This window comes from Saimiri boliviensis, chromosome 2 (genome assembly GCF_048565385.1).
Source record: "Saimiri boliviensis isolate mSaiBol1 chromosome 2, mSaiBol1.pri, whole genome shotgun sequence".
Taxonomy (NCBI): Eukaryota; Metazoa; Chordata; class Mammalia; order Primates; family Cebidae; genus Saimiri; species Saimiri boliviensis.
In genome coordinates this window covers 131,900,488-131,924,645 of record NC_133450.1, presented here as the reverse complement: position 1 = coordinate 131,924,645, position 24,158 = coordinate 131,900,488, and the positions used below count along the sequence as shown (strand labels likewise).

At 56.0% G+C, this 24,158-nt stretch overlaps 1 protein-coding gene across 1 annotated transcript in view; it reads left to right on the top strand.

Moving 5' to 3' along the window:
* Positions 1-371: 371 nt before the first annotated feature.
* AHNAK2 (AHNAK nucleoprotein 2) overlaps positions 372-24,158 on the top strand; it is a 43,558-nt gene continuing 19,771 nt past the window's right edge. The window contains exons 1-6 of the mRNA XM_074394382.1: positions 372-463; positions 21,416-21,474; positions 21,580-21,678; positions 22,349-22,450; positions 23,390-23,540; positions 23,882-24,066. Of these exons, the coding sequence (XP_074250483.1) occupies positions 409-463; positions 21,416-21,474; positions 21,580-21,678; positions 22,349-22,450; positions 23,390-23,540; positions 23,882-24,066 (651 nt within the window). The 5' untranslated portion in view covers positions 372-408. The remainder of the gene's footprint in view (positions 464-21,415; positions 21,475-21,579; positions 21,679-22,348; positions 22,451-23,389; positions 23,541-23,881; positions 24,067-24,158) is intronic.

The window sequence follows — 24,158 nt, the reverse complement described above, 5'->3', positions numbered from 1 at the left end:
AGCGGCAAGTCCAGGAGCCTCAGTGCTGGGGGCCGGCCGTCCCTCCCTGGCAAGAGTCCAAAGTCGATCCCGCGGACGCGACAGGCGGGTCGGGGGCGCGGGTGGGGCGGGGCCTGGCCCGGAGGGGCGGGGCCGCGGCGGCGGCAGCCAATGGGCTGAATGAGGCCGGCGGCACCGCCCGCGCGCGCGCTCCGCAGTGGCTGGGCCGGGCTGGGCGGACCCGGGCGGGGTCCTAGCTGAGCCGCTGGGTAGCCAGGCGCGCTGTGTCTGCAGTCCGAGGCCAGCCGCCAGCGGCAGCACAGGCCCGCGGGGCAGAGCGCGGCTCCCGCCCGCCCGCCCGGTGCGCCGGAGCGGGGACCAGCGACTGGACGCGACGGGCCGCCCGGCCCGCACCGCCCGGCCGCCGCGATGTGCGACTGCTTCCACATGGTGCTGCCCACCTGGCCCGGAGCCCCCGGCAGCGGTGCGCCCCTCCCCGCCTGCAGCCCGCTCCCCTGGGGCGGGTGGGCTCCGCGCCGGGGCGCGCGCCGGGGCGTGTCCGGGGACGCGCAGTGCGGGCCGTGGGGGCGGGGGCCTCGGGGACGCCGGCGGGACTCGCGCGCGGTTCTGGGCCTCCCCGGGCGCTGGGGTCTCTTCTCCCGTGCCTCGCGTTCTACCTGTCCGCGACTCTCAGTCCCCGCTCCTCTCCCGGCTTCTGGGGCTGTCCCTGCCCCTCACTTTGTTTCTCGGTGGCTGACTCGTCTCTGTCGCTCACTCTGTCACTCGCGGTCCCTGTCTGTCTCTCCTCGCTCCTGCCCCGCTGCTGGGATGCTGTCTGGTCGAGAAGCAGCCTCCTGGGAGGTGCTACCGCGCTCTGGAGCTGGGCTGGTGTCTGCATGGGGCACGAAAGCCGAGACCACCGCGACCCGGGGCATCTGCACCAGGCCTGCCCTCTCACCTGCTTTGGGGGAGAGCAGCTAGGCTGGTTCGGGAGTGTGGGCTCTCGGCTTTGGTCCAGGGCTGCCAGTGTGGTCTGGGCTGCATCTACTGTGTGGCTGTGTTGGGGGTCGCCGGCTAGGTGGAGGCTGTGGCAGGCTATGCCTGAGTTCTGGAACCTGGTGAGGGGCCTGAATGGGGTCAGAGTCAGGCCACAGGGTCCCGCAGTGCTGGGCAAGGGAAAGTGGGTGCTGCCCACTGACATGCCCCCCAGAGATGGTCGTTAGCCTCCCTCTGAGCCGCAGTCTACGGAATGGGTACCTGATGCTTTTTGTGTGTCTGTCCCCGAACTGGGCCTGGTTCCAGGGCCTGGGTGTCTCAGCATCTTGGAGGGCAGGGCGGGGCGGAGGGGCAGTCCCTCAGGCACTGGGTCTTTGCTGCTGCAGCCTGGCCACACCCAGGGCATTGGCAGCGACCAGCCAGGGGGTTGGGCTGGCTGGCACTGGCGCAGGCTGCACTCTACTCCTTGGGGAAAACAGGTCGATGGTAATGATGCCCATGATGCTGCAGGTGCAGAGGGGTGCCCTCGGCCTGGTCATGCTCCCCCTGCAGCAGGTGCTCCCAAGGCCCCTCATGTGGCCTGTCTGTCTGGTGAGCACCTAGGGTGGGAGGCTCGTCTGAAGGGCTCCAGAGCTGGGAGGCCCCTACAGCACCGGTTTCATGGGGTCACAGATGGGAGCCCGTGTTTGGGCTCAGCAGTGGGAGGATGATGGCTCCGGTGGGCTAGGGGCCCTCGGCCCTTCCTCTTTCACTATGGCTGGCCCTGCCCACATCACTGCAGGTGAACCTGGTCAGAGGGAGAAGGGCGGGGCCCCAGGGACATGGGACCACTACTCTGCCCCCGATTTCCCAGCACAGCCCTTCCACTCCGCTTCTTCCTCATTCTTGGGCACCCAGAGACTCTCAAGCTTCAGGGTTCAGGACCATCTCATCCACCTGCTGTCTCCGCGGAGCCTGTGCTGGCTTCGTCGTTCCCAGGCAGTCCTTCCCTGTGTCCAGCCCACAGAATCATCTGCTCTTAGGGAATAAGGTCAGTGGCGCTCATTGGGGCTTTGGTAGGAGAGCTGCAAGGTCAGAGCCCTAGGGAGTTCTGTTGTGTGCCAGTTCCCAGGCCCTCCCTAACCCTGTGGCCCAGGAATGTGCATTTCTGACAAGCACCTTGCCACCTACTGCCTTTCCCAGCCTGGATTTGGTCCAGGCCTTTTCCACCTGCAGTCCCCTCTCAGCAGGCCAGAGATGGGCAGACTCTCCCCTGCTCTCGCCTTCCTTTCCTGTCTAGTCCAAACCTGCCCTCTGCCAGCAGCCCCAGGCACCAGCCCGGCGAGGAGCCATCTCCTCAGCCGCTTTCGCGCCAAGGCTGCCCCCTGGTGGCCGGGCTGGGAACATTCCTCGCAGGACGCCCGCCCGCCTAGTGGCCCCAAGCCCGACTCCTTCACAGCCCCAGGGAAGGGGGCTCTGCCTGGGCGCACCAACCCCACGGAGTGCTGCTGACTTTAACACCAGCCAGTTCACTCTCAATGGGTGCTGGGTGTCACACCCTTGCCTACTCCAGGGGCAGACTGGCCCCTTCCCAGGGCAGAGCTGGGCCCCCGACAGCTGGGGGAGACAGGGAAACCCTCCCCTCGCCTCCCCCAGCCTTGGCCGCAGTCCCCGCCCTGCACCTGCTGCCCCTGGCTTGGCCTGAGCACCTCCCACAACAACACCCCAAGGAAACACCACCGTGTTGGGAAGGCCCCCGGTGCAGTGACACCATGTGAGGATGTCTGGGTGGTCTCTCCTCTGGGGTGGGGGCCATGACATGGCTGGGCCCTTTCCCAAGAGAGGTGCAAAGCAGGGCAGCTGTGGAGGTGGTCTTGCTGTTCTGTGCCTCGCTGGTGCTCTCTTCAGGGCCTCGGGGCTGCAAATGTGGGTCAGGACCTTGCATTCGGGGACAGGGGTGACTGTGGCTGCCTGTGCTGCTAGTGCCATGCAGACAGGGATGCCGAGTGCCAGTGCTGGCGGGCCTGTCACCACCCTCGTATCTCCCTGACCGGGTTGTCTACCCTGGGGGAGCGCTGTGTATTCCCATCCTGCAGATAGGGACACTGAGGCTGGGGACAGTGAGGACTCCCTGGGCTCTCAGGGGCCAGAGCAGCACATGGAGCTCTGTAGTCGGTGACCTGCTGTTCTGATAGGTGCTGGCTCTGCCCTGCCCCACCAGGGAGGGTGCCGCAGGCAAAGGAGCCCCCTGTAGCCACCTAGTGGCAGGAACGGGCACTGAGGAGGAGGCAGCACAGGGTCCTGGATTGCTCCCCTCATCCCCCACTGAGGTGGCCTCTCAGAAGCCACTGAGAGTGATGGAAGTGTGTTCCTGACAACACCCCAGCTCTTTCCCTGCTGGGGAAACTGAAGCTGGACCACCAGGGAGAAAGGCTGGCTGCCTGCTGGCCTCTGGCTCCTGCCCCAAACCTCAGGCAGTGCCCGCCTGGTGCAGCCCAGGGAGGGGGTGGGGCTCAGAAGTGGACAGGAGAGTCAGGCCTGCAGAGCATCCAGCTCCAATGCCCCAGGAGCCCGCTCCCTCCAAGGCTTCTCCATGCCCAGGAAGCTGAGTGCCACTCCCACCTGGGCTCATTGTGGCTGGGCCTACAGTGGGAATGCCCTCATTGCCTTCTCTCCATTTGGCCAAGCTCTTCTGTCCTGGGCTGGGCTAGGAGCTGCCTCTTCCGGGAAGCCCGGTGGGTTGCTGGGCTCACTCCCAGCTCTCCCTCTGACCCACTCTGTGTCCTCCCTCTTGTGACACCTATGCTGAAGCCCCCTGTGTTTCAGGCAACTGGCAGCTGCTTAGCTGGGGGATGGCTTGCCCAGGTGTGGGGAAGTATAGGTGCTAGGGAGGAAAGGCCCCAAATCCCCAGCAAGTGGGGAGCACTGGCTGTCTGAGGGTCCCTACCACTCATTAAAGAAGTTAAATGCCACACTCGGCCAGGTGCGGTGGCTCAAGCCTGTAATCCCAGCACTTTGGGAGGCCGAGGTGGGTGGATCACAAGGTCAAGAGATCGAGACCATCCTGGTCAACATGGTCTCTACTAAAAAATAGAAAAAACTAGCTGGGCATGGTGGCATGTGCCTGTAATACCAGCTACTCAGGAGGCTGAGGCAGCAGAATTGCCTGAACCCAGGAGCCGAGACTGCGCCATTGCACTCCAGCCTGGGTAACAAGAGCGAAACTCCGTCTCAAAAAAAAAAAAAAAAAAAAAAAAAACCGCCACACTCTCCCAGCTTGGTCTTGGGGTTGGTGTGAGGTGTGGGGGTGCCTTCCTCTCTGGCTGGCTGCCTGTCTATCCATCGATCTGGGTCTCAGAGCCAGCCACCCAGGGATCCTGGGACCAAAGGTCCTACCTCAGCAGAGCAAGCATGCACCCTATGTTCATTCAACAAACATGAATCAATTCTGTGGCCAGTGCAGGCTTAGGGGGCACAGAGGGGCCAGAGAGGGCTCCCTGGAGGGAAACCAGCCCGATGGAGACTAGGACTGGTTATGAAAAAGAAGCGGAGGAAGACAGGAGGAGCTTGCAGAGCCCAGGGGCGAGGTCAGGGATCTGCAAGCCTTTCAACCCAGTGCATCTGGGATGCGGTTGGGGACGATGGAGAGGGGACAGCGCCAACTGCTGGAGGGAGGCCTTTGTCTTGAGGGCAACGGGGCGCCGGGGAGTCCCTAGGTCTTAGGGCAGTTTTGTTTGGAAGGAACTACTCCATGCCCCGACGGAGGCCAGGTGAGCCTGGAGGGAGCTTAGCAGAGTCTCAGTGGACGTGCAGGGAGGACAGGCCATGCTCCCTGCTCTTCTCCACCCACTCTAAGGGCAGCGGGGTCCCTGGCCACACTGTGAGCTTCGAGGGTGTTTCTCCACCAGGCTCCAGCTGCGCTCAGCCTGGGCCTCCAGATTATCCTTCATTTTTCTTTTTTTGGAACCCACAGCCGGCCGGGAGCCAAGACCTTCCTTGCTCGGATAAATATTTAATAGTCAGAAGCATTTTCTAAAATGGAAACGTGGAGCTGGGCCCAGGAGGCAGGGGTGGGAAGGGCTGGGAGGGGCTACCTCCTCCCCACACCCCGAGAGGCCTGCAGAGGCATTTGCAGCCACCGCCCTCCCCTCCGGCTGCCGGTCCCTGCCCTGCCTGCTCTGCTGCAGAGACTTGCTGACCCAGTGTGTGCTAGTGAGGGTGGGAGTGGCCTGGGGCCTCCTCTCTGCAGAGCCCTCGGGAGGGACTCCCTGCAGGGGTGGTGGTGGAGGGCAGGCACTTGCGAAGGCTGTTCCGGGCAGGAGTCCGGAAAGGGATCTCAAGCCACACCCCTGCCTGGACTAGACCCCACCAAGAGCATAGTCAAGCAAGGGCAGCTGGGGGAGCCTGGGACGAAGCAGGGGCAGGACACTTGGGGGAGCCTCACTGGGCTACGTCCATGTGAGCCGAGGCTGGAGGGGCTGCCCAGGGGTGGCGCCTGGGTGGGTGGGAGGCCCCGTGACTCAGCCCCACCCAGCGGAGTGAAGGCCCCTTTGTTTAGGGCTCCAGCCCTCGGTCCTCGGCCTGCGCCTGCTGCCCGGCAGGCCTGGCTCCTGGGTGAGCCAGCACCATGGGCTCCTTGGTGACACACGCCCTGAGAATGCCGAGCTTCATGCCTTGGCCTTCTGCAGGCTGATTCACCATCCGCTGCCCTCAGCCCTGCCCCGCCCCGCCAGCGGCCGAGTTCCCATGGCGACTCCTAGCTGGTCCTGGGTCCTGGCAGCTCTGAGCCGGGCCTGGCTGTGCAGTGCACATCATGGCACATGCTGGACAGCCTCGGTTTCGGTACCTGATGTGGTGGCTCAGCATATGCCCTGACCACTGAGTCCCGCCACATGGTGCCAGGGGTCTGGTATGTGGAGTCCCTGGGAACTGAGGCAGGTGAGCGAGGCCCTGCCCAGCACCCGCCTGCTGGTGGTCAAGTGTGCCCCTCTCGGGACTGGACAGCAACAGGGACAGGGTGTGGAGTGCGGCTCTCCAACCCTGAGACAGCCCGGGCCTCCAGCCTGACCCCTTTCCTTGCTGTGCATCTGCACGGTGCTCTGGGCACCCACCGCCAGGGGCTCTGGAGCCAAGGGCTCAGTGCTGACCACCTGGTGAGGGAGCGAGTCCAGGGTTTGAGCTGCAAGGGTGTCCCAGGAGAGCCAGTGGTGCGTGCCTAGTCTGGAGAGGGCCTGGGGCAGGGTGTGGCGTGTTCCCCTGGTATCTGTGTTGGGGAGGGGTGTGCCGGGAGATCTCAGTCCTAGTTCCAGGGCTTGGTGGACCACACTGGGCGCACTGCAGCGAGCATCTGGGAAGTGCTCATGTGGCCAGCTCTGCGGGCACCTCTGGCCGCTGGGGTGGGGGCTCCAGCAAAGTCTCTTTCGGGAGTCAGTGCTTTGTCTGGTGTGATGGTCCTGCTCTGAGCCAGTGTCCCCTTCCTGTCCCACTGCAGCTGGGCTGGGCCTCTGGGTACAGTGCTGACTCAGCCAGCCCTGCCCTGCCTGGCAGAGTGTAGGTGTCAGGTGGCAAACAGGTAAACAGCGCTCCCAGGTGAGAGCTGTCTGGGAGTGGAGGGTGTGTCCGCGGAGCAGGCCTGGCCAGCTTTCCTGCCTCAGTGTAAATAGAGTTGTTTTCTACCTTTGTGACCGTTAGGTTTTTGTGTCAGCCTCTTTAGGACATTGCAATGTGGGGAGGCTAGGAAGGGGCTTGGCGGCCAGTGGGACCCCCCTGGGGTCTCTCCCACCCCATTTGCCTGCCAATGCCCCTGCCCTGGGGCTGGGACAGAGCCTTTCTTGCCCTTGGAGTCCTCTGTTCTGCTTGGGGACCCCTTCTCTCTGTGCCCCCCTCATGCCACCCTGGCATTCCATGGGGACTCAGCCTCCTCAGCCACATCTTCCCATGCCTTCTGAGTGCCGCTGGGGTCTGGTGCGGGTACAGGCTGTTCCGTTGCTGACCTCCTGGGCAGGTGTGACCCCTCGCTGCCCTTGAGCCCTGGGCTGGGCGTTAGCTGTGCGGGCCTGCTCCAGACTGCCTGTTGGAGGCAGGTCCCCACCTGGGCTATGGGCACAGGGCTGGCACCTGGGATCCCAGGGAGTCTACCCGTAGCACAGCTGGGTGAGTCCTGCCAGGTTCTGCTGGCCACCCAGAGCAAAGAGGAGTGGGGGCTGAGGGCCTGGGTTGCAGCAGGGAGAGGTGACCAGGAGGTGGGCCAGGCAGCTGGAGCCCTGGAGAGTGGGGGACTTGGGGTCATGGGACTTGGGTGTTTCTCAGCCACCACTTGTATCAAAATGACTGGAAAGGATGGAAACCTAGTTTAAAAAAATGCTAGGCCAGTGCGGATGCTCACACCTGGAATTCCAGCGCTTCGGGAGGCTAGGCAGAAGGATCACTTGAGCCCAGGAGTTTGAGACTAGCCTGCGCAACATGGGAAGACCCCGTCTCTACAAAAAATTTAAAAATTAGCCTAAAAATTTAAATTAAGAATTAAAAACTAGTGGCTCCTGTGTCCACCCCCCGCACCTAGGCTCCCTTCCCGGTCAGCCCCAGGCGCCTGCCTGCTCGCCTCACTGCATGCTGGTGTGTGCCTTCAGCCCTACCTACTTGGGAGGCCAAGGAGGGAGGATCGCCTGATCCCATGCATATGAGACCAGCCTGGACAATATAGTAGGATCCCATCTCTCCAAAAAAATTTAAAAAGTAGCCAGGTATGGTCGTGTCACCTGGAGCCCCAGCCACTTGGGAGGCTGACTTGGGAGGATGGCTTGAGTCCAGGAATTTGAGGCTGCAGTGAGCCATGATTGCACCACTGCACTCCAACCTGGGCAACAGAGACACACCCTGTTTCAAAAATGCTGGTTCCAGCTAAGCGCAGTGGTGTGTGCCTGTAGTCCCAGCTACTCGGGAGGCTGAAGTGGGAGGATCACTTGGGCCCAGGAGTTCTGGGCTGCAGTGCGCTATGCCATCCCGGTGTCCACACTCAGTTCAGCATCAATATGGTGACATTCCGGGAATAGGGGACCACCAGGTTGCCTAAGGAGTAGTGAACTGGCCCAGGTCAGAAATGGAGCAGGTCAAAACTCCCGTGCTGATCAGTAGTGGGATTGCACCTGTGAATAGCCACTGCACTCCAGCCTGGGCAACAGCAAGACCCCGTCTATGAAAAAAAAATTGCTGGTTCCTGAGCCCCACCACACCCTGCTTGCCAGATACCCTGGTGCTTTGAGGGGTGGGGGCTGCCGTGAGTTGGGCTGAGAGGGCTGAAAGGAGGCTGAGGTCGGCTGCCCTGGGACCTCAGGCAGGTGGCAGCTGACCAGGCCCTAAGGCCACTGGCCCAGTGCCCCCTCACCCCCGGGGAGGGACCTGCCTCAGGCCTGTGTCTGTCCACACAGCAGGACCTGCTGCCCACTAAGGCGCTAGCCAGGCTGGGCTGGCTGTGTGACTCAGAGCGGTCTGTTCCTCTGCAGTCAGCTGCTCAGGCTGGGGGGGCACTCGGGGTGGGGTCCCCAGCTCCAAGAAACTGCGTGAGTGTTGGGGGCTGGTCTGGCTCCTGGCCCATCAGGTGACCCACCCAGTCCCGCTGGTGGGGCGTCTGTGTCCTGGCAGGGCTCAGAGCCAGCCCTAGAAGCAGGCGGAGGTGGGACAATGGGGGGAGGAGCTGTGGAGGGAAGAACTGGGCGTGTCTGGGGGAGGTGGCCAGTTGGGATCTTCACTTCTGGGCCAGTTGGGAGAGCGTCTGTGGCTTCCTTGGTAAGTGGCTCCTGTGCTCACCCCCTGTACCTCGGGCCCCTTCCCGGTCAGCCCTGGGCACCTACTTGCCTCACTGCTCCGAGGGTCTGTGGGGACCAGCAGGCCGCCAGCAAGGAGGGCTAGAGGAACAGAGCTGGGCTGGGCATCCCCCTGACCCACAGCTGATGGACAGGGGTGTTAGTTCACCGTGGCTCCAGCCAGGGCCAGCGGGCTGGGCAGAGATGTCAGGGAGAAAGCCCTGGAGCCCCTTTTCCTGGCTCCTGGCCCCTGAGGTGCTGGTTGAGCCCAGGGCATACAAGGTGTGTGGCAGGACACCGAGCTGTGGGCCCTGGGCAGGTAGGGGACAGTGGCTCTCGTTTGCAGGGAGTCTGGGTGTGGGGGAAGTTAATGTCAAGTGCACCTGCATGCAGGGCAGCCACAGGTGTGCAAGTCCCTGAGGCGGACGTGTATCCTGCGGAGGAGTCCTCAGATGACCTTGCTTGCTTGGTACATGGGGGCCCTGGCTAGCTGTGGAGGCTGCTTGGTTCCCAAGCCCAGGCTCACTCTCCTGGGGGAGCCTGAGGTGGGCTGCGGGGGCCTGGGGCGGTGGGCAGCCCCATCACAGGGTCACACTGTCCTGGACATATGTGGGGCTGGCCTTCCAGCCCAGGGAAACCGGCTGGGGCTAGCCCGCCTGGGATGAGTGGGAGCGTGGGGTTGCTCTTTTTGGCTGCCAAATCCCTTGGAGAGGTGGCTGTTGTGCCACCCTGTGCCTCAGTTTCTCCAGGAGCAGAAGGAGATGAACTGGGACCCCTGCTGCCTCCCCATCCCCCCTAGACTTACCAGGCCTTTCCAGGAGATCTGACCAGCTCCTTCCCTTTTCCTATGCACTGCCTGCATTAGCACTTATTATGCACCTACCGTGTGCCAGGCTTTGAGTGCTTGATGAGCAAGTGTTCTGGGACCAGGGACCAAGCAGCGCCCAGAAGCCATAGCAGGGTGGCCAAGCTTAGTCTGTGGATTTGCCCAGCAGAGAAAACAGCCTGAGAAAGACCAGAGGCAGGAGAGAGCCACGGCCCAGGCAGGCAGTGAGGGCTGGAGAGGCTGTGGATGCCGGCTAGGGCTAGACGGCACCAGGGAGCTGTGGAAGGTTGTTTCGGGAGAGGGCTTACCTTCACGTGATTTCTCATGTGAACAGCCTCATGGGTGCAGCTGGGCTGCAGTGGGGAGTGGCTTCTGGGTGTGTGAGGAGCCCAGCTCGCAGGTCTAGGGGACTGAGGCGGGCTCCCCCGCCCCCCCCGCCCCTCCCTCCCACTGCAGCCTTGGAGGCAGACACAGACCTTGCAGCCTTGGAGGCAGACACAGACCCCCCCCCCTCCCCCAAGCAGGAGCCTGAGCTGGCTCTGCCCGCCTCATCCCAAGAGAGTTATCTCGAGAAGCACCGGGGAGGGGTGGGGATGCTGCTGAGGAGTCTGTGGGTCTCGTGACAGTCAGCCGGCCTGGCCCTTTCCTCATCAAGTTCCACGACTGGGTGAGGTCACAGTGCGGCTGGCGGCCTGTTCCTGTGTCTGGGTGGGCACCCAGCTTCCAGCCTGAGGGCAGTGACTCCCACGGGACTCCCACCTCCGTGGCCTCACTCAGAGCTGTCCATGGGTGTTCAGAGGGAGGAGCTCAGGCCAGACACATAAGTGCACACACGCCCTGAGCACGCACATCCCATGAGCACACACGTGTGCACACACACCTGCAAGCCTGGAAGGGGCCATTCCTCCCACCCAGGATGGACTTTTCTGACCACTAGAGAGTCAGTTGCCTCCCTTCCAGCCTCCAGGGCCTTGGTGACTTGGAAATACACCCAACCATGCTCTCCCACCTGGAGGCCAGAGGTGGGGCCCTGGGGCTGCCAGTTTAGTTGCAAACTTGGGTTTTGTTTAAGCAAAGTCCACCTCCTCCCCCACGGACCTGTTCTGGGCCATCTAAGTACGCTCATTTAGCTGGTGGCTGCTGGGAGTCCTCCATTTGGACCCGGCTGTGGAGCAGGCATGTCGGGGAGCCTCTGCACTCCCCAGCCTCTGTTCCTTCTCCCCTCCTGCGCCCAGCCCCCGACTCCTGCCCAGGATCTGCTCCTCCCCCCCACACACACTTCCCCTTGCCCTGCCAGCTCCCGCCCTGCCCCAGAATAGTCCAGTTCGTGCGGAGGCAACTTTTCTGGGCTGGGCCGGTGTCCTCTTCGGCTTTCACTGTGGTACCACCCGCACCCACCCTGTCATGCAAGGGGCTGAGCTGGGTCTTGGGCTCCCTCCTCAGGGTGCAAGTTTGCACCGAAGGAGTGTTAATGGTAGTGTTGAGGCCAGGGCGTTGGGGGACCCAGGGAGGCGGGGAAGGGCATCAGGAAAGATGCCAGGTGCCAGCAGCCTGACCAACTGGGCCTGGCTCAGGCATGTCACTCCACATCCTCCTCTGTGAGGTGGGGCTTTGGTGACTGTCAACAACCAGTGTCCTGATTCAGGTGATGGGGCCACTTGCAGAGCCTGTCAGCGAGAGCCGGAGGGTGTGGCCGGCACTGGACTCTGGGTCCGAGGCGGGGCTCCCTGAGGACCTCAGTCCTGGGAAGCGGTGCTCTTGGTGGGGGACTGGGATACTGGGGGCCTTCCTCTCTCCCCGCTGGTGCGGGTTCGAGACTGGTAGCCTGGCCGGGCAGCCTTATCTCGAGGAGGCAGGCAGGATTTCCCCCTTCTGTTTCTGTCCCTGGGCTAAGCTCCTGCCAGCCCCCGTAGTGCGAGGGGTCCCCTCTCCGCAGCTGTGTGGCCAGAGAACAGGCAGCGTAGGACAGCCGCTCCCAGCGCGGTGGCTGAGGGTGGGGCTGCGGACTGCCTCGCGTGGGCCAGCGGCAGGACCAGGCACCAGGCCAGCGGGAGCAGGGCTGGCCACGCCTCCTCCTCCTTCCCCCACGCAGGTTCCCAGCACAGGGTGTGCCCAGGGCCTGCTGTCTACACCCTCCCTCACCAGCCCCAGTACTCGCAAGACTCCCCTGGAGCAGATTTGGAAGTGCAGCCGGCTGTCGCCAGCTCTGGGAGCCGGGGACTGTGGTGCCCATCCCTACCCCCGCAGGCCTGCGCTCCCCTGCCTGGCGGGTCCCTTCTCGCAGGAGTTGCCTCCTGACCCTTTCTTGGGCCTCTCGGCAGCTGTCCCCCACCCCCAACCCATCCAGGCTCCCGCCTACTGGGTGGGGCTTTTTGGCTGGGGAGGCTGCGGAGGGAAGGGGAGGCAGCTGGGTTTCTGGGCAGACTTAGGGCAGAACACCTGCCCCACCCTGAGTGCAGAGGCAGGGGAGCCCCTCCCTCCTCATGACCACAGCTCCACCTGCTGGCAGCGGAGCGGCTGTGAGCCAGGTGACCCAGGGACCCTCCTCTGCTCCCAGCCTCGCTGGGTAAGGACGGGCTGGGAGAGTTGCCCCAGCTCCATCCCTACCGTCTGGGTCCCCTTGGGTAAGTGCTCTCCTTTCTCGGCCTCAGTTTTCTCATTTGTTACCCACCTTGGGGATTGAGGGGTCTGGGCAGAGCAGGAAGGGAAACAGGCCAGAGAGTGGCTTACGCGCCATTGCCCTTGGCTTAGCGGTGGGCAGGCTCTGGCCAGATTCCTGTCCCCTTCCTCAGCACAGCTGCATCCCACGAATTTGCTGTGGGTCTGGTATGGCTGGATTTCCAGGCAGCTCCAGAGGTGCCGGGGCAGCCTCAGCTGTTGGTCCCTCAGGATTGGGGGGGCCCTGGGGTGCCCCGGCAGGGCCACATGGAGGGAATCAGGGGGCAGGTGGGCAAGGAGTGGAGGCAGCCATTTGGGAGGCAGAGTGGTGGGGCTGGCCAACTTCTGTCAGTACAGGTTGGGGGTGCGTCCAGGTGGGAGCAGCAGGGGCCTGTCAGGTGGTGTGCAGTGTCTGCGTGCCCAGGTGAGTGAGATGGGCCGAGGTGGCCAGGACAGGGCTATGCAGAAGGGAGAGGCCTTGCCCCTTTACCGCCTGGTTAGGGAGAAGGGGCCTGTGGGGGATACTGTGTCGTGGAGTTGCCAGGGGTACAATTCTTGGGCTGATACCTTGCCCAAGGCTGGCTTGGAAAAGGGGTTATGGCTCTCCTGGGCGGTCCTGGAGGCCAGGGGCCTGGGCTTGGCCCCCTGAGCAGTAGGAAGTAGGGGGAGTGGTTGGCGGGATGATGTGGGGATGAATTTTGATGCCTCCTGGCACCAGCCTAGCCCTGCCTGCCCTCACCTCCTGCCCTCCTCTTCCCTCTCTTCATAGAACCTCCTCCAGGAGACACCATCCCCAGCCCTGCCAGGCCTGAGACCAGAGCCAGAGGGGGCCTAGGCTGTGAGCCATTTTGCAGAAGGGCAAGGAAAGGCCCATGAAGCAGCGAGGGAGCTGCAGGGGCCTGTACAGGCAGAGGTGCTCTTGGGATGAGCAGGCGTGGCCCTGGGGGTGCTTCTGGGGGCACAGTGTCTATACCCTGGCAACCCACAGTCAGGGCGGGCAGGGTGGCCCACATATCCACAAGGGCGTGGAAAGCTCAGAGGGGGGATGAGCTTGCTCAGGGCAACACAGTACGTTGGCCAGAGAGCAGCAGCCAGACCTAGACTCCTCTTGGGATTGGGCCTCCCCATTTCCCCCTCGTGGGACAGAAGCCCAAGGCCAGGACACGTACCCCAGGGGACAGGGAGCAGCTGGTTCTGAGGCCAGTATACTGGCCCAAAGGACAGGGACATGCTCCTTCCCAATCTGGGTCTGGGGCGGGGGTGCCGTCCTTAGGTCTGAGCCCCTCCTCGTTACCAGCAACGTGTCACTGCTGGAGGAGGCCTTGGAGTCCAAGCCAGGGTGCCAGAGTTGGAAGTTGGTGTAAGATTGGGACTATTTCTTCTTGGAATATTTAGAGTATAATTTGGAGTGGGGGTTGGATCTCGAGTTCTTTCTGTGCGACGGTTTTAAATAAGGGATTTGATTTTTAAAACATTGCAAAACTACTTGGATTATCCGTCAGGGGTGTCCTCTCTTTTGGCCTTCCTGGGCCACACTGGAAGAATTGTCTTGGGCCACACATAAAATATGTCAACGACAGCCGATGAGCTAAAACAAAAAACCTGCAAAAGAATATTATAACGTTTTAGGAAAGTTTAGGAATTTGTGTTGAGTGGCATTCAAAGCTGTCCCGGGCTGCATTCGGCCTGTGGGCTATGGATTGTATAAGTTTGGTTCTTCTTGTGAGTTTTTTAGGAATATATCCAATTGCTCTAAATTGTCAGATTTATTAGTGTGAAGTTTATAATTGTCTTTTATTTTATGTAGAATTCTAAAATGTTTTTTATGGAGAAAGGGTACAAACCATGGCACACCCAAGTAACTAGTCCTCTGGTTGGGAAGTAGACCCCTACCACCACCAAGAGATCTTGTCTGCCCGCTTCCCCTGGGGACTTCAGCCTTGGGCCTGACTGTGACCTGCGTGTGGTGGGCTCCCCTGGTGAGAGTGCTTTTTCTATTTAGCTTCTTTATCTCAACCTTATGTTTGTGAGCTTCATCCATGATGCACATAGGCATAGTTTATGCCGTATACTGTTCCCCTGGACAAATGCCTCACTTTTTTTTTTTATTCTACTTTGGTTGGACATTCGAATCTCTGGTTTTTGGGTGCTGCAAATTATACTGAAATGGATGTTCCTGCACCCATCTTTTGAGGAACATGTGTGCACGTATTTCTTGGCCCTGCCCTGGCTATGAGTTGCTGGGCCATAGGGTAAGACATGTCAGGCTTTGATAGGCTATACCAGTCTGTTTCCAAGTGGTTGTGCCAGCTCACCCCCACCGATACCAGGACAGAGTTCCAGCTGCCCCAGGCCTTGTCCCAGGTGGACTGCCTGGGCTTTTCCATTTCAGCCATTCTCCTGTGAGCAGGTGGCACCTTGTGGTTTCGGTGGCATTGCCCAGATGACTAGAGAGGCTGGCCATCTTTCCATATGCTAGTCGGCTGGTTGAACATTCTCTTCCATGAGCTACCTTTCCAATGTTTCCTTGTCCATGTTTCTCTTGGGTTGTTTGTCTTTCTGTTTGCAAGTATTCTTTGTGCGTTCTGGGTTGGAGGCCTTTGCTTGGTAAATATACTGCAGCTATCTGGGGCTTGGACAAAGATAGCTGCAATTCATCCATTTCATTTCCTCTGGATATATACCCAGTAGTGGGATTGCTGGATCATATGTTAGCTCTATTTTTTTTTTTTTTTTTTTTTTTTGAAACTGAGTCTTGCTCTGTCACCAGGCTGGAGTGCAGTGGTGCGATCTCGGCCCACTGTGGAGTGCAGTGGTGCGATCTCGGCCTACTGCAACCTCTGCCTCCTGAGTTCAAGTGATTCTCCTGCTTCAGCCTCCTGAGTAGCTGGGACTACAGGTGTGCAGCCATATGCCCAGCTAATTCTTGTATTTTTAGTAGAGACGGGATTTCACCATGCTGGTCAGGATGGTCTTGATCTCTTGACCTTGTGATCTGCCCTCCTCAGCCTCCCAAAGTGCTGGGATTACAGGTGTGAGCCACCGTGCCCGGCTGGTAGTTCTATTTTGAATTTTTTAAAGAACCTCTATTGTGTTTTCTATCATGGCTATACTAATCTCCATTTCACGCCCCTAGTGGTGTCTTTTGATGAACAGAAGCTCTTAATTCTAATATAGACCAATAACTGGCATTTTTTGGTGTTCTGTTTAAGAATTTTCCCCCTACTCCAAAAGTAATTTATATTTATTTTCAAGAAACTTTATTGTTAAACCTTTAACTTGGTATCTATAATCCACATTAACTTAATTTTCTGTGGCTGAGATGGGATGAAGATTAGTGTTTTTCCATATGGGTATCCAGTGGACCCCAGGCCACTTATTAAAAAGATCATCACAGCTCTACGTGTGTGTGTCTGTTTCTGGGATCTCTGTTCTGTTCCACTGGTTTTGATTTGCATTTCCCTGATGACTAAAAGTGTTGGCTATCTTTTCTTTCTTTCTTTTTTTTTTTTTTTTTTTTTTCAGACAGAGTCTTGCTCTGTTGCCAGGCTGGAGTGCAGTGGTGCAATCTCGGCTCACTGCAACCTCTGCCTCCTGGGTTCAATCAGTTCTTCCACCTCAGCCTCCCAAGTAGCTGGGACCACAGGCACGTGCCACCATGGCTAGCTAATTTTTGTTTTTAGTAGAGACAGGGTTTCACCATGTTGGCCAGGATGGTCTTGATCTCTTGACTTCCTGATCTGCCGCCTCGGCCTCCCAAAGTGCTGGGATTAAAAGCGTGAGTCACTGCACCCGGCCATCTTTTCTGTGCTTATTGGACATTCATACATTTTCTTTTGTGAAATGTCTATTCAAATCTTCTGCCCATTTTTCATTGGGTTTCTTGTCTTCTATTGAGCTGTACATGGGCTTCATGCAAGTCCTTTGCCAGACACATTCATTGCCTTTTCATTTTCTGTGGAAAACAAAAGCTCTTAAGACCATTGTTTTAAGTTAGGACAACTTTGATTGATCAGTTTTCCTTTTATGATTCGTATCTTCTGTATCCTGTCTAAGAAAACTTTGCTGACCTCAATGTGGTAAAGACGGTCTCTTCTGTTTTCTTAGAAGTTTTATAGTTTTAGATTTTACATTTACTTCTATGATTCATTTCAAATTCATTTTCATGAGTGATGGGATGGAAGGGTCCAGGTTTATTGGTTTCCCAATAAATAACCATCTGTTCCAGGATCATTTGGTGACTTTGCTTTCTATTGGAACAACTGGGCTGCTTTTACAGGAATTTGGCTGGGCATGACAGCTCACACCTGTAATCCCAGCACTTCGGGAGGACAAGGTGGGTGGATAACTTGAGGTTAGGAGTTCAAGAAAGACCGCTGGGCAACATGGTAAAACCCCATCGCTACTAAAAGTACAAAAAAAAAAAAAAATTAGCCAGACATGATGGCGCATGCCTGTAATCCAAGCTACTCGGGAGGCTGAGGCACAAGAAACGCTCCAACCTAGGAGGCAGAGGTTGCAGTGAACTGAGATTGCGCCACTGCATTCCATCGTGAGCAACAGAATGAGACACTGTCTCAAAACAAAACAAACAAAACAGAATTAATTGGCCAGGTAAAGTGTGGACCTGTTCTGGACTTTGTTTTCTGTTTACTGATTTGTGTTTCTGCCACACTGTCTTTATTCCATTGGTCAGAGAAGAGACCTAGGATGACTGAAACTATTTTAAATGTGTTGAGTCAGGTTTCTGAGCCAGCCTGGGGTCTGTCTCAGAGATTGTCCCCTGTGCACCTCAGCGTGGCATGCACCGGCTGCTGTCGGGAGTTTCTCCGAGTGCCAATTTGGTCTTGTTGGTTGATGGGCACTTCAAGTGTTCTGTATCTTCCCCTATTCTACTTTGTAAGGCTATCATTTCCTGAGAGTGTTAAAATCTCCTATTGTATAATAATTGTGGCTTATTTTTCCTTTCAGTTTTGCCAGTTTTTACTTCAGTGTTTTAAAAAAGAAATCTAGGTATTTTTTGTTTGGTGTTTGAGACAGGGTCTTGCTCTGTCACCCCGGCTGGAGTGCAGTGACATGATCTCAGCTCACTGCAGCCTCAACGTCCTGGCTCAAGCCATCCTCCCACCTCGGCCTCCTGAGTAGCTGGGACGACAGATGTGCACCACCATGCATGGCTAATTTTTAAATATTTTCTAGAGATGAGGTCTCACTGTGTTGCCCAGGCTGGTCTCAAACTCCTGGCCTCAAGTGATTCTCCTGCTTTAGTCTCCTGAAGTGTTGGGATTATAGGCACGAGGCACTGCACCCAAGGCTGGCTTGGCGGGTGGAGAGGTTGTGGCTCTCCTTGGGGGTCATGGAGGCCAAGGATCTGGACCTGGCACCTGAGCAGTAGCCTAGTATTCCAGTTTAGTTCCACTATTTGGTATTCCATATTTAGTTCCACAGGCCAGGGGTCTGGGCCTGGCCAACTGAGCAGCAGAACTAAACTATTCCAGTTTAGTTCCACTATTGGCTTATCACCTATACATCTTTCTGTTTTTTTAATGGTTGCTTTATGATTTATACTCTGAATATTTAACTAATTACGGTATACCTTCAAGTAAGACTGTCCTACTTCAAGTATCTTCACAACAGCCGCTTCTGCGCTCCATCCCCATCCTGTCATGTGGGTTACTTTTGCATTTGTAAAATTCTAAAATACATTTTATTTTATTTATTATTATTTTTTTGGCCACAGAGTCTTGCTCTGTTGCTGAGGCTGGAGTGCAGTGGAATGATCTCAGCTCACTGCAACCTCTGCCTCCTGGGTTCAAGTGATTCTCCTGCCTCAGCTTCTTGAGTAGCTGGGATTACAGGCATTCACCACCATGCCTGGCTAATTTTTATATTTTTAGTAGAGACAGGGTTTCACCATATTGGCCAGGCTGCTCTAGAACTTCTGGCCTCTAGTGATCTGCCCGCCTCAGCCTCCCAAAGTGCTGGGATCACAGGTGTGAGCCACCATGCCTGACTTAATTTTTGTTTTATACAGTTAATTACTTTTTCTTTTACAGTTTCATTAAGGTAAAATTTATAAACCATAGAACCTAGCCATTGTAAATGAACAATTCAATCATTTTGCTAACCTTATAGAGTTGTGCAAACATCACCACAATCCAGCTCTGGAACACTTTCATCACTTCCCAAATTTTCTCAACCCCATTTACAATAAATTTCCCCTCCCACTCATAGCCCCAAGCAATGCCAGCTTAATTCTGGTAAATTATAGAAACCTTGATCCAAGATACAGTTGTCTCTTAGCATCCATGGGGGACTGCTTGCAGGACCTCCCTTGCATCCAAAATTCATGGATGCTCAAGTGCCTTCTAGAAAACGATGTAGTATTTGCAAATAACCTACATATACCCTCCCCTATACTTTAAATCATCTCTAGATTACTTATAATACCTAATGCAATTTTAATGCTTTGTAAATAGTTGGGATACTATATTATTTAGGGAATAATGACAATAAAAAAAAGTCTGTATGTGTTCAGTACAGATGCAATTTGGGAGAATATTTTTGACCCAAGGTTCATTGAACTCAGGATACAGAACCCACAGATATGAAGGGCTAACTGTATGCCCTCTCCTCCCGCTCCTTTGTACTAGTATGGTCACATCTATACTGCATCTATATATGTTATAATTCCAACAATATGGTGTTAGAATTGTTGCCTTGTGTAAGTGGTTCACAGACTATTACCTCTCTTCCAAATCCAGCCTCCTTTATGCTTTATAAGTTCTGTTGAAACAGTTATGCTCATTCATTTATGTATTATCTATCATCTATAGCTGCTTCTATACTATAGCTGCAGAGTTATAACAGAGATCATGTGGTCTGTTAAGCTTAAAGTATTTACTACATGGTCGTTTGCAAGAAAAGTTTATCAATCCTTGCTTTGTACAGTCCTATTATTTTTTTTCTTTTGAGACAGAGTTTTCACTCTGGCTGCCCAGGCTGGAATGCAGTGGCACAGTCTTGGCTCATTACAACCTCTACCTCCTGGGTTGAAGCGATTCTCCTGCCTCATCCCCCCAAGTAGCTGGGATTACAGGCACCCGCCACCACGCCCGGCTAATTTTTTGTATTTAGTAGAGATAGGGTTTCACCATGTTAGTCAGGCTGGTCTCAAACTCCCGACCTCAGGTGATCCACCCACCTCGGCCTCCCAAAGTGCTGGGATTACAGGTGTGAGCCACCGTATCTGGCCACAATCCTATGTCTTTAAAAGAAGTTAAGAAATAAAATGAGGACAATATATATTCATAGAGTCTTTTATATTTACCTACATATTTGCCATTTTCAGCATTCTCATTTCTTATGTGCATTGAGTTAGTGTCTGGTATCAGTTCCTTTAAATCTAAAGGACTTCTTTAGTATTTCTTGTAAGGCAGATTTGCTAGCAATGACATTTCCAAGTCTTTGTTCATTTGGGAATGCCTTAATTTTGCTTTTTTTTTTTTGAGACAGAGTTTTGCTCTTGTTACCCAGGCTGGAGTGCAATGGCATGATCTCGGCTCACCGCAACCTCTGCCTCCTGGGTTCAGGCAATTCTCCTGCCTCAACCTCCTGAGTAGCTGGGATTACAGGCACGCACCACCATGCCCAGCTAATTTTTGTATTTTTAGTAGAGACGGGGTTTCACCATGTTGACCAGGATGGTCTCGATCTCTTGACCTCGTGATCTACCCGCCTTGGCCTCCCAAAGTGCTGGGATTACAGGCTTGAGCCACTGCGCCCGGCAATTTTGCTTTTTTTAATTTTAATTTTTATTTTTTTGAGACAGGGTCTTGCTCTGCCTGGCTGGAATGAAGTGGTGCAATCACAGCTCGCTGTAGCCTCAACCTCTCAGGCTTAAGCTATCTTCCTATCTCAGCCTCCTGAGCAGCTGGGACTATGGGCATGCACCACCATGCCCCACTAATTAAAAAAAAATTTTGTAAAGATCTTACTATATTACTCAGGCTGGTCTTGAATGTCTGGGCTCAAGCAATCCTCCTACCTCAGTCTCCCAAAGTGCTGGGATTACAGGCATAAGCCATCATGCCCAGACTATTTTGCCTTTATTTTTGAGAGATGGGTTGCTTGATATCAAATTTTTCATTGACAACACTTTCTTTCAGCCCTTTGAACATATTGTTCCACTTTATTCTAGCTGCTATGGTCTTGATGTGATTCAGGTGTTAGTTGTATTTTTGTGCCCTTATTATGTGATGGGTCCCTTTCTCTTAAGCATTTTGACTACGTTGTGTCTGGGTGCGGATCTCTGGTTTTCTCCTGCTTAGGTTTGGTCGAGCTCCTTGGATTCTGTAGATTGTTTTCAGCCATCACCTCAGCTCTCTCTTCTGCCTCTTTATATACGGTTAATGCTCTACAGATCTCTGAGGCTGTTTGTTTTTCTTCATTCAACCTTCCCCCTGACCCCTGTTTTTCAAATTGGTTAATTTATATTAATCTACAAGCTGATAATTCTAGTATCTCAGTTCTGTGGGTGAACCCCAGTAGTAAATTTTCAACTCCAGGATTTTTGCTTGCCTTTTAAAAAATAAGTCCTATTTCTTTATGGGATTCTCTCTTCACTGAGCCATTGTTAACATATTTTCCATTAATTTTTTAAACATGATTTTGTGTGTGTGTGTGTTTTGAACACATTTTTAATAGTTTCTTTGAAGTCTGTATTAAACCCAGTACTGGTGGACATTTAGAGACGCTTTCCATTCACTGCTTTGTTTCTCAGTATGGATCAAACATTCTTGTTTCTTTGTGTGATCTGAAATTTTTTGCTGGCTACTGGACATTTTAGATAACATATTCTAGGAACTCTAGATTCTGATCCTCCCAGGGTGTGGTTATACAATAACAGACACCTCAGGTTTGTTTAGTAACTTTCTTGGACTAAATCTGTTCCAACTTGGAATAAGTCCAGTCTCAATTCACTGCTACCTCACCTGATGCCACAGGCCCTCCAGCCCAGTGGCTATAGATCTTCCCCAGGCCCCTGAATTTGCTCTCGGATCCAGTGTCCAGGACAGGACTATGCCACCTTCACAGTGCACATGTACTCCCTCCCCCAGGCCCCCATCTGCTCCCCTAGCCTGCTTGTCTCCACTGACAGCCACTCTCTCTTCAGTGTCCGGCCGACAGCTGCAGCCTCGGGAGCCAGACGCAGAAACGGAAGATGACCACTCTGTAAGTGAGAGCAGGGGGAAGGGTGTCCTCTTCATACCCCACCTCCATTCTCCCTGGGCCCTGGGAGAACCAAGTGGCAGAGGTAACTGGATTCTCTCCCATCAGGTGACTGAAGGGCCTGCGGACGAGGTCATTCGACCACGGCCACAGGGGTCATCACCTGTCTACGAATACTCGACTGAGGCTGCTGACTTTGGACTCCAGGTGAGCCTACTGGGTAGAGCCCCACAGGCGCCCAGGTCTCCTACTGCATTGTCCTGTGTGGGCAACTCACACACGTCTGTGCAGCCCTGCTGTCCTGACCCGCTGCCCACTGGGCCACACCTGTGCCTACTCAGATGTCCTCTTAGGTTCCCCTGTGCCCTGGGGGTCCCTCCCTGCCAGGACACAGTGGGATGGAGGTGCCCTGCAGTTCTTGTGAGCATGCGTGTGGGCTGATGGGGAACAGACTTCATGAATCTGTTTCAGGGGCACGGGGTGTGTGTAACACACTCATGCTGTCTTTTGGGTAGCCCCGTGGCTACCTCTGGAGATGAAGACTTGGGGAAGGGATCAGAGGAGGCATGTCTAGGAAAGGATTCATTTTTGTTTTTGAATTTCTTATCTCCCTCCATACAAAACTCCAGTTGCTGCGGGGCTTCCCTGTGGGAGCTGTGGGCTGTAGGCGGGGCCCTACCAGGAAGCAGGAAGGCCAACAGTGGCCTTTTCTCTGTGGATGTGCCCAGAGGAACTCGGCTCCCTCTGCACACAGCGGCATGTCGGAGGCTCGGGGCCTCTCTAAAGGGAGGTCTCCTGGTCTGGTGCCAGCCTGCCTATGCCCCTCCCTGTCCCTGAGCTGGGGCTGGTGCCTAACTCCCAACACTTGTGGCTGCAGGAAGACGCCCCCGGCAGGCAAGGTTCCTCTGGGAGACGAAGGTCCTGGTGGAAGCGGGATTCAGGGGACTCACGGACATTTTTCAGGATGAGTCGTCCAGAGGTGGGTATAGCAGGAGCTGAGGGTCACAGAGGTGTGTCTGTCCACAAGGGATCCAGCCAGGGAGTCCAAGTTCAGAGCAGGCAGGGGAGGAGCAAGGAGGCTGGCAGTGTGCCCTGTGCCTTGGGGAGGGGTGTTCTTGTCCCCCTCGTCAGGTCTGGGGTAGGGCAGGGTCTCCAGAAGGCTGAATCTTGTCCTGACCCTCCCCTCCACCCCTTCCTGGTATGGAGTTTGATGCACAGCCAAGTTCCTGGCCAGGTAGACCTGGCTGTGCAGACCTCAATTTTCTCCTCTGTACAATGATGTCTGTTGCATATTCAAGCTGTGGGGCTGGAAGGGACCAGGCAGCTCCAAGGCCATGTAGCCATGTGCCAGACCCTGCTAGCACCCAATGATGAGGGCACTCTGCCTCTAAAGCAACTGGTTTTGTCCTTGGAGGCCCCAGAAGTCCAAGAGCTCTGCAGGACACAGGCCCCATCCTGTCCCAGGTCCAGCAGGCGGCACCCAGTGTCCTCTGTTTTCCTTGGCATTGCTGTTCTTCCTTGGCTTGAGCACCAGTGCCTTGCACGCAATTGGTGCTTTGTGTGTTTGTGAAGAATGCATGAAGAAGCTGAAAAAGGGAACCTTTGGCCACAGAAAAAGCAGGAGCCATTCCTCCCTGCTCCTGGTGCCTTGCTGGGCCTGGTGGCATGGACAGGCTGTGCCTAAGTCCTGGCAGTTTGGGGTGGGGACAAGAGTCCTGGCAGGCTGTAGCTGGCCTCCTCCAGAGCTCAGACACAGCTACCTGAGCCCACCTGGGGGGTGCCCCACCCTGCTCTGTGTTGTCCAGGCTGATGGACAGGATGGCAGGGTACCTGTCCTTGGGAGACACAGGCCCCATCAGGGATGCCTATGGTGGGACTGGCATATGCTCACCATGGCCATGATGTGCTTCTGTTCCAGTCTGTGCGGGAGGCAACAGAGGTGACACTGAAGACCGAGGTGGAGATAGGAGCCAGTGGCTATAGTGTCACAGGCGGTGGGGATCAGGGGATCTTTGTCAAGCAAGTACTGAAGGACTCCTCAGCCGCCAAGCTTTTCAACTTGAGAGAAGGTGCCATGGCAGTTCCATCTTTGGGGTCCCTATTCTCCCCACCAGGATGGGAGGGACCTGGAGGGGGACATTAAGGGGATAGGAGCCACACCTGGAGCTTAGGATGACCCCCTCATGTCTCTGCTCAGTCACTTGAGGCTGGGATCACCCACTGCATCCGCTAAAAGGGAGGACCCCATGCACCTTCCCTGTGCCTGAGGCTCTCAGTGGGGGACTGGTAGGGCAGACTCAGTGGGATCTCCCCTATTCATGCCCCTGGGGCCCTTCTCCCCAGCCAAGGCAAGACAGTGGACCCCATCTCATTCACACACCCAGCCCGGGGCTGCTCTTTCTTGGTCTAGGAGATCAGCTGCTCAGTGCAACCGTGTTCTTCGACAATATAAAATATGAAGATGCTCTCAAGATCCTACAGTACTCAGAGCCGTACAGGGTTCAGTTCAAAATCAGACGGCAGCTCCCTGCCCCACAGGATGAAGAGTGGGCTTCCAGCGATGCCCAGCATGGCCCACAGGGCAAGGAGAAGGAGGTGAGGCCACCATGCCCATGAGGTAGGGCCCCAATTGTCTTTACTACCCTGCTGGCTGAGCCTGGGAGGGGACAGCACTCCCACCCCATCTG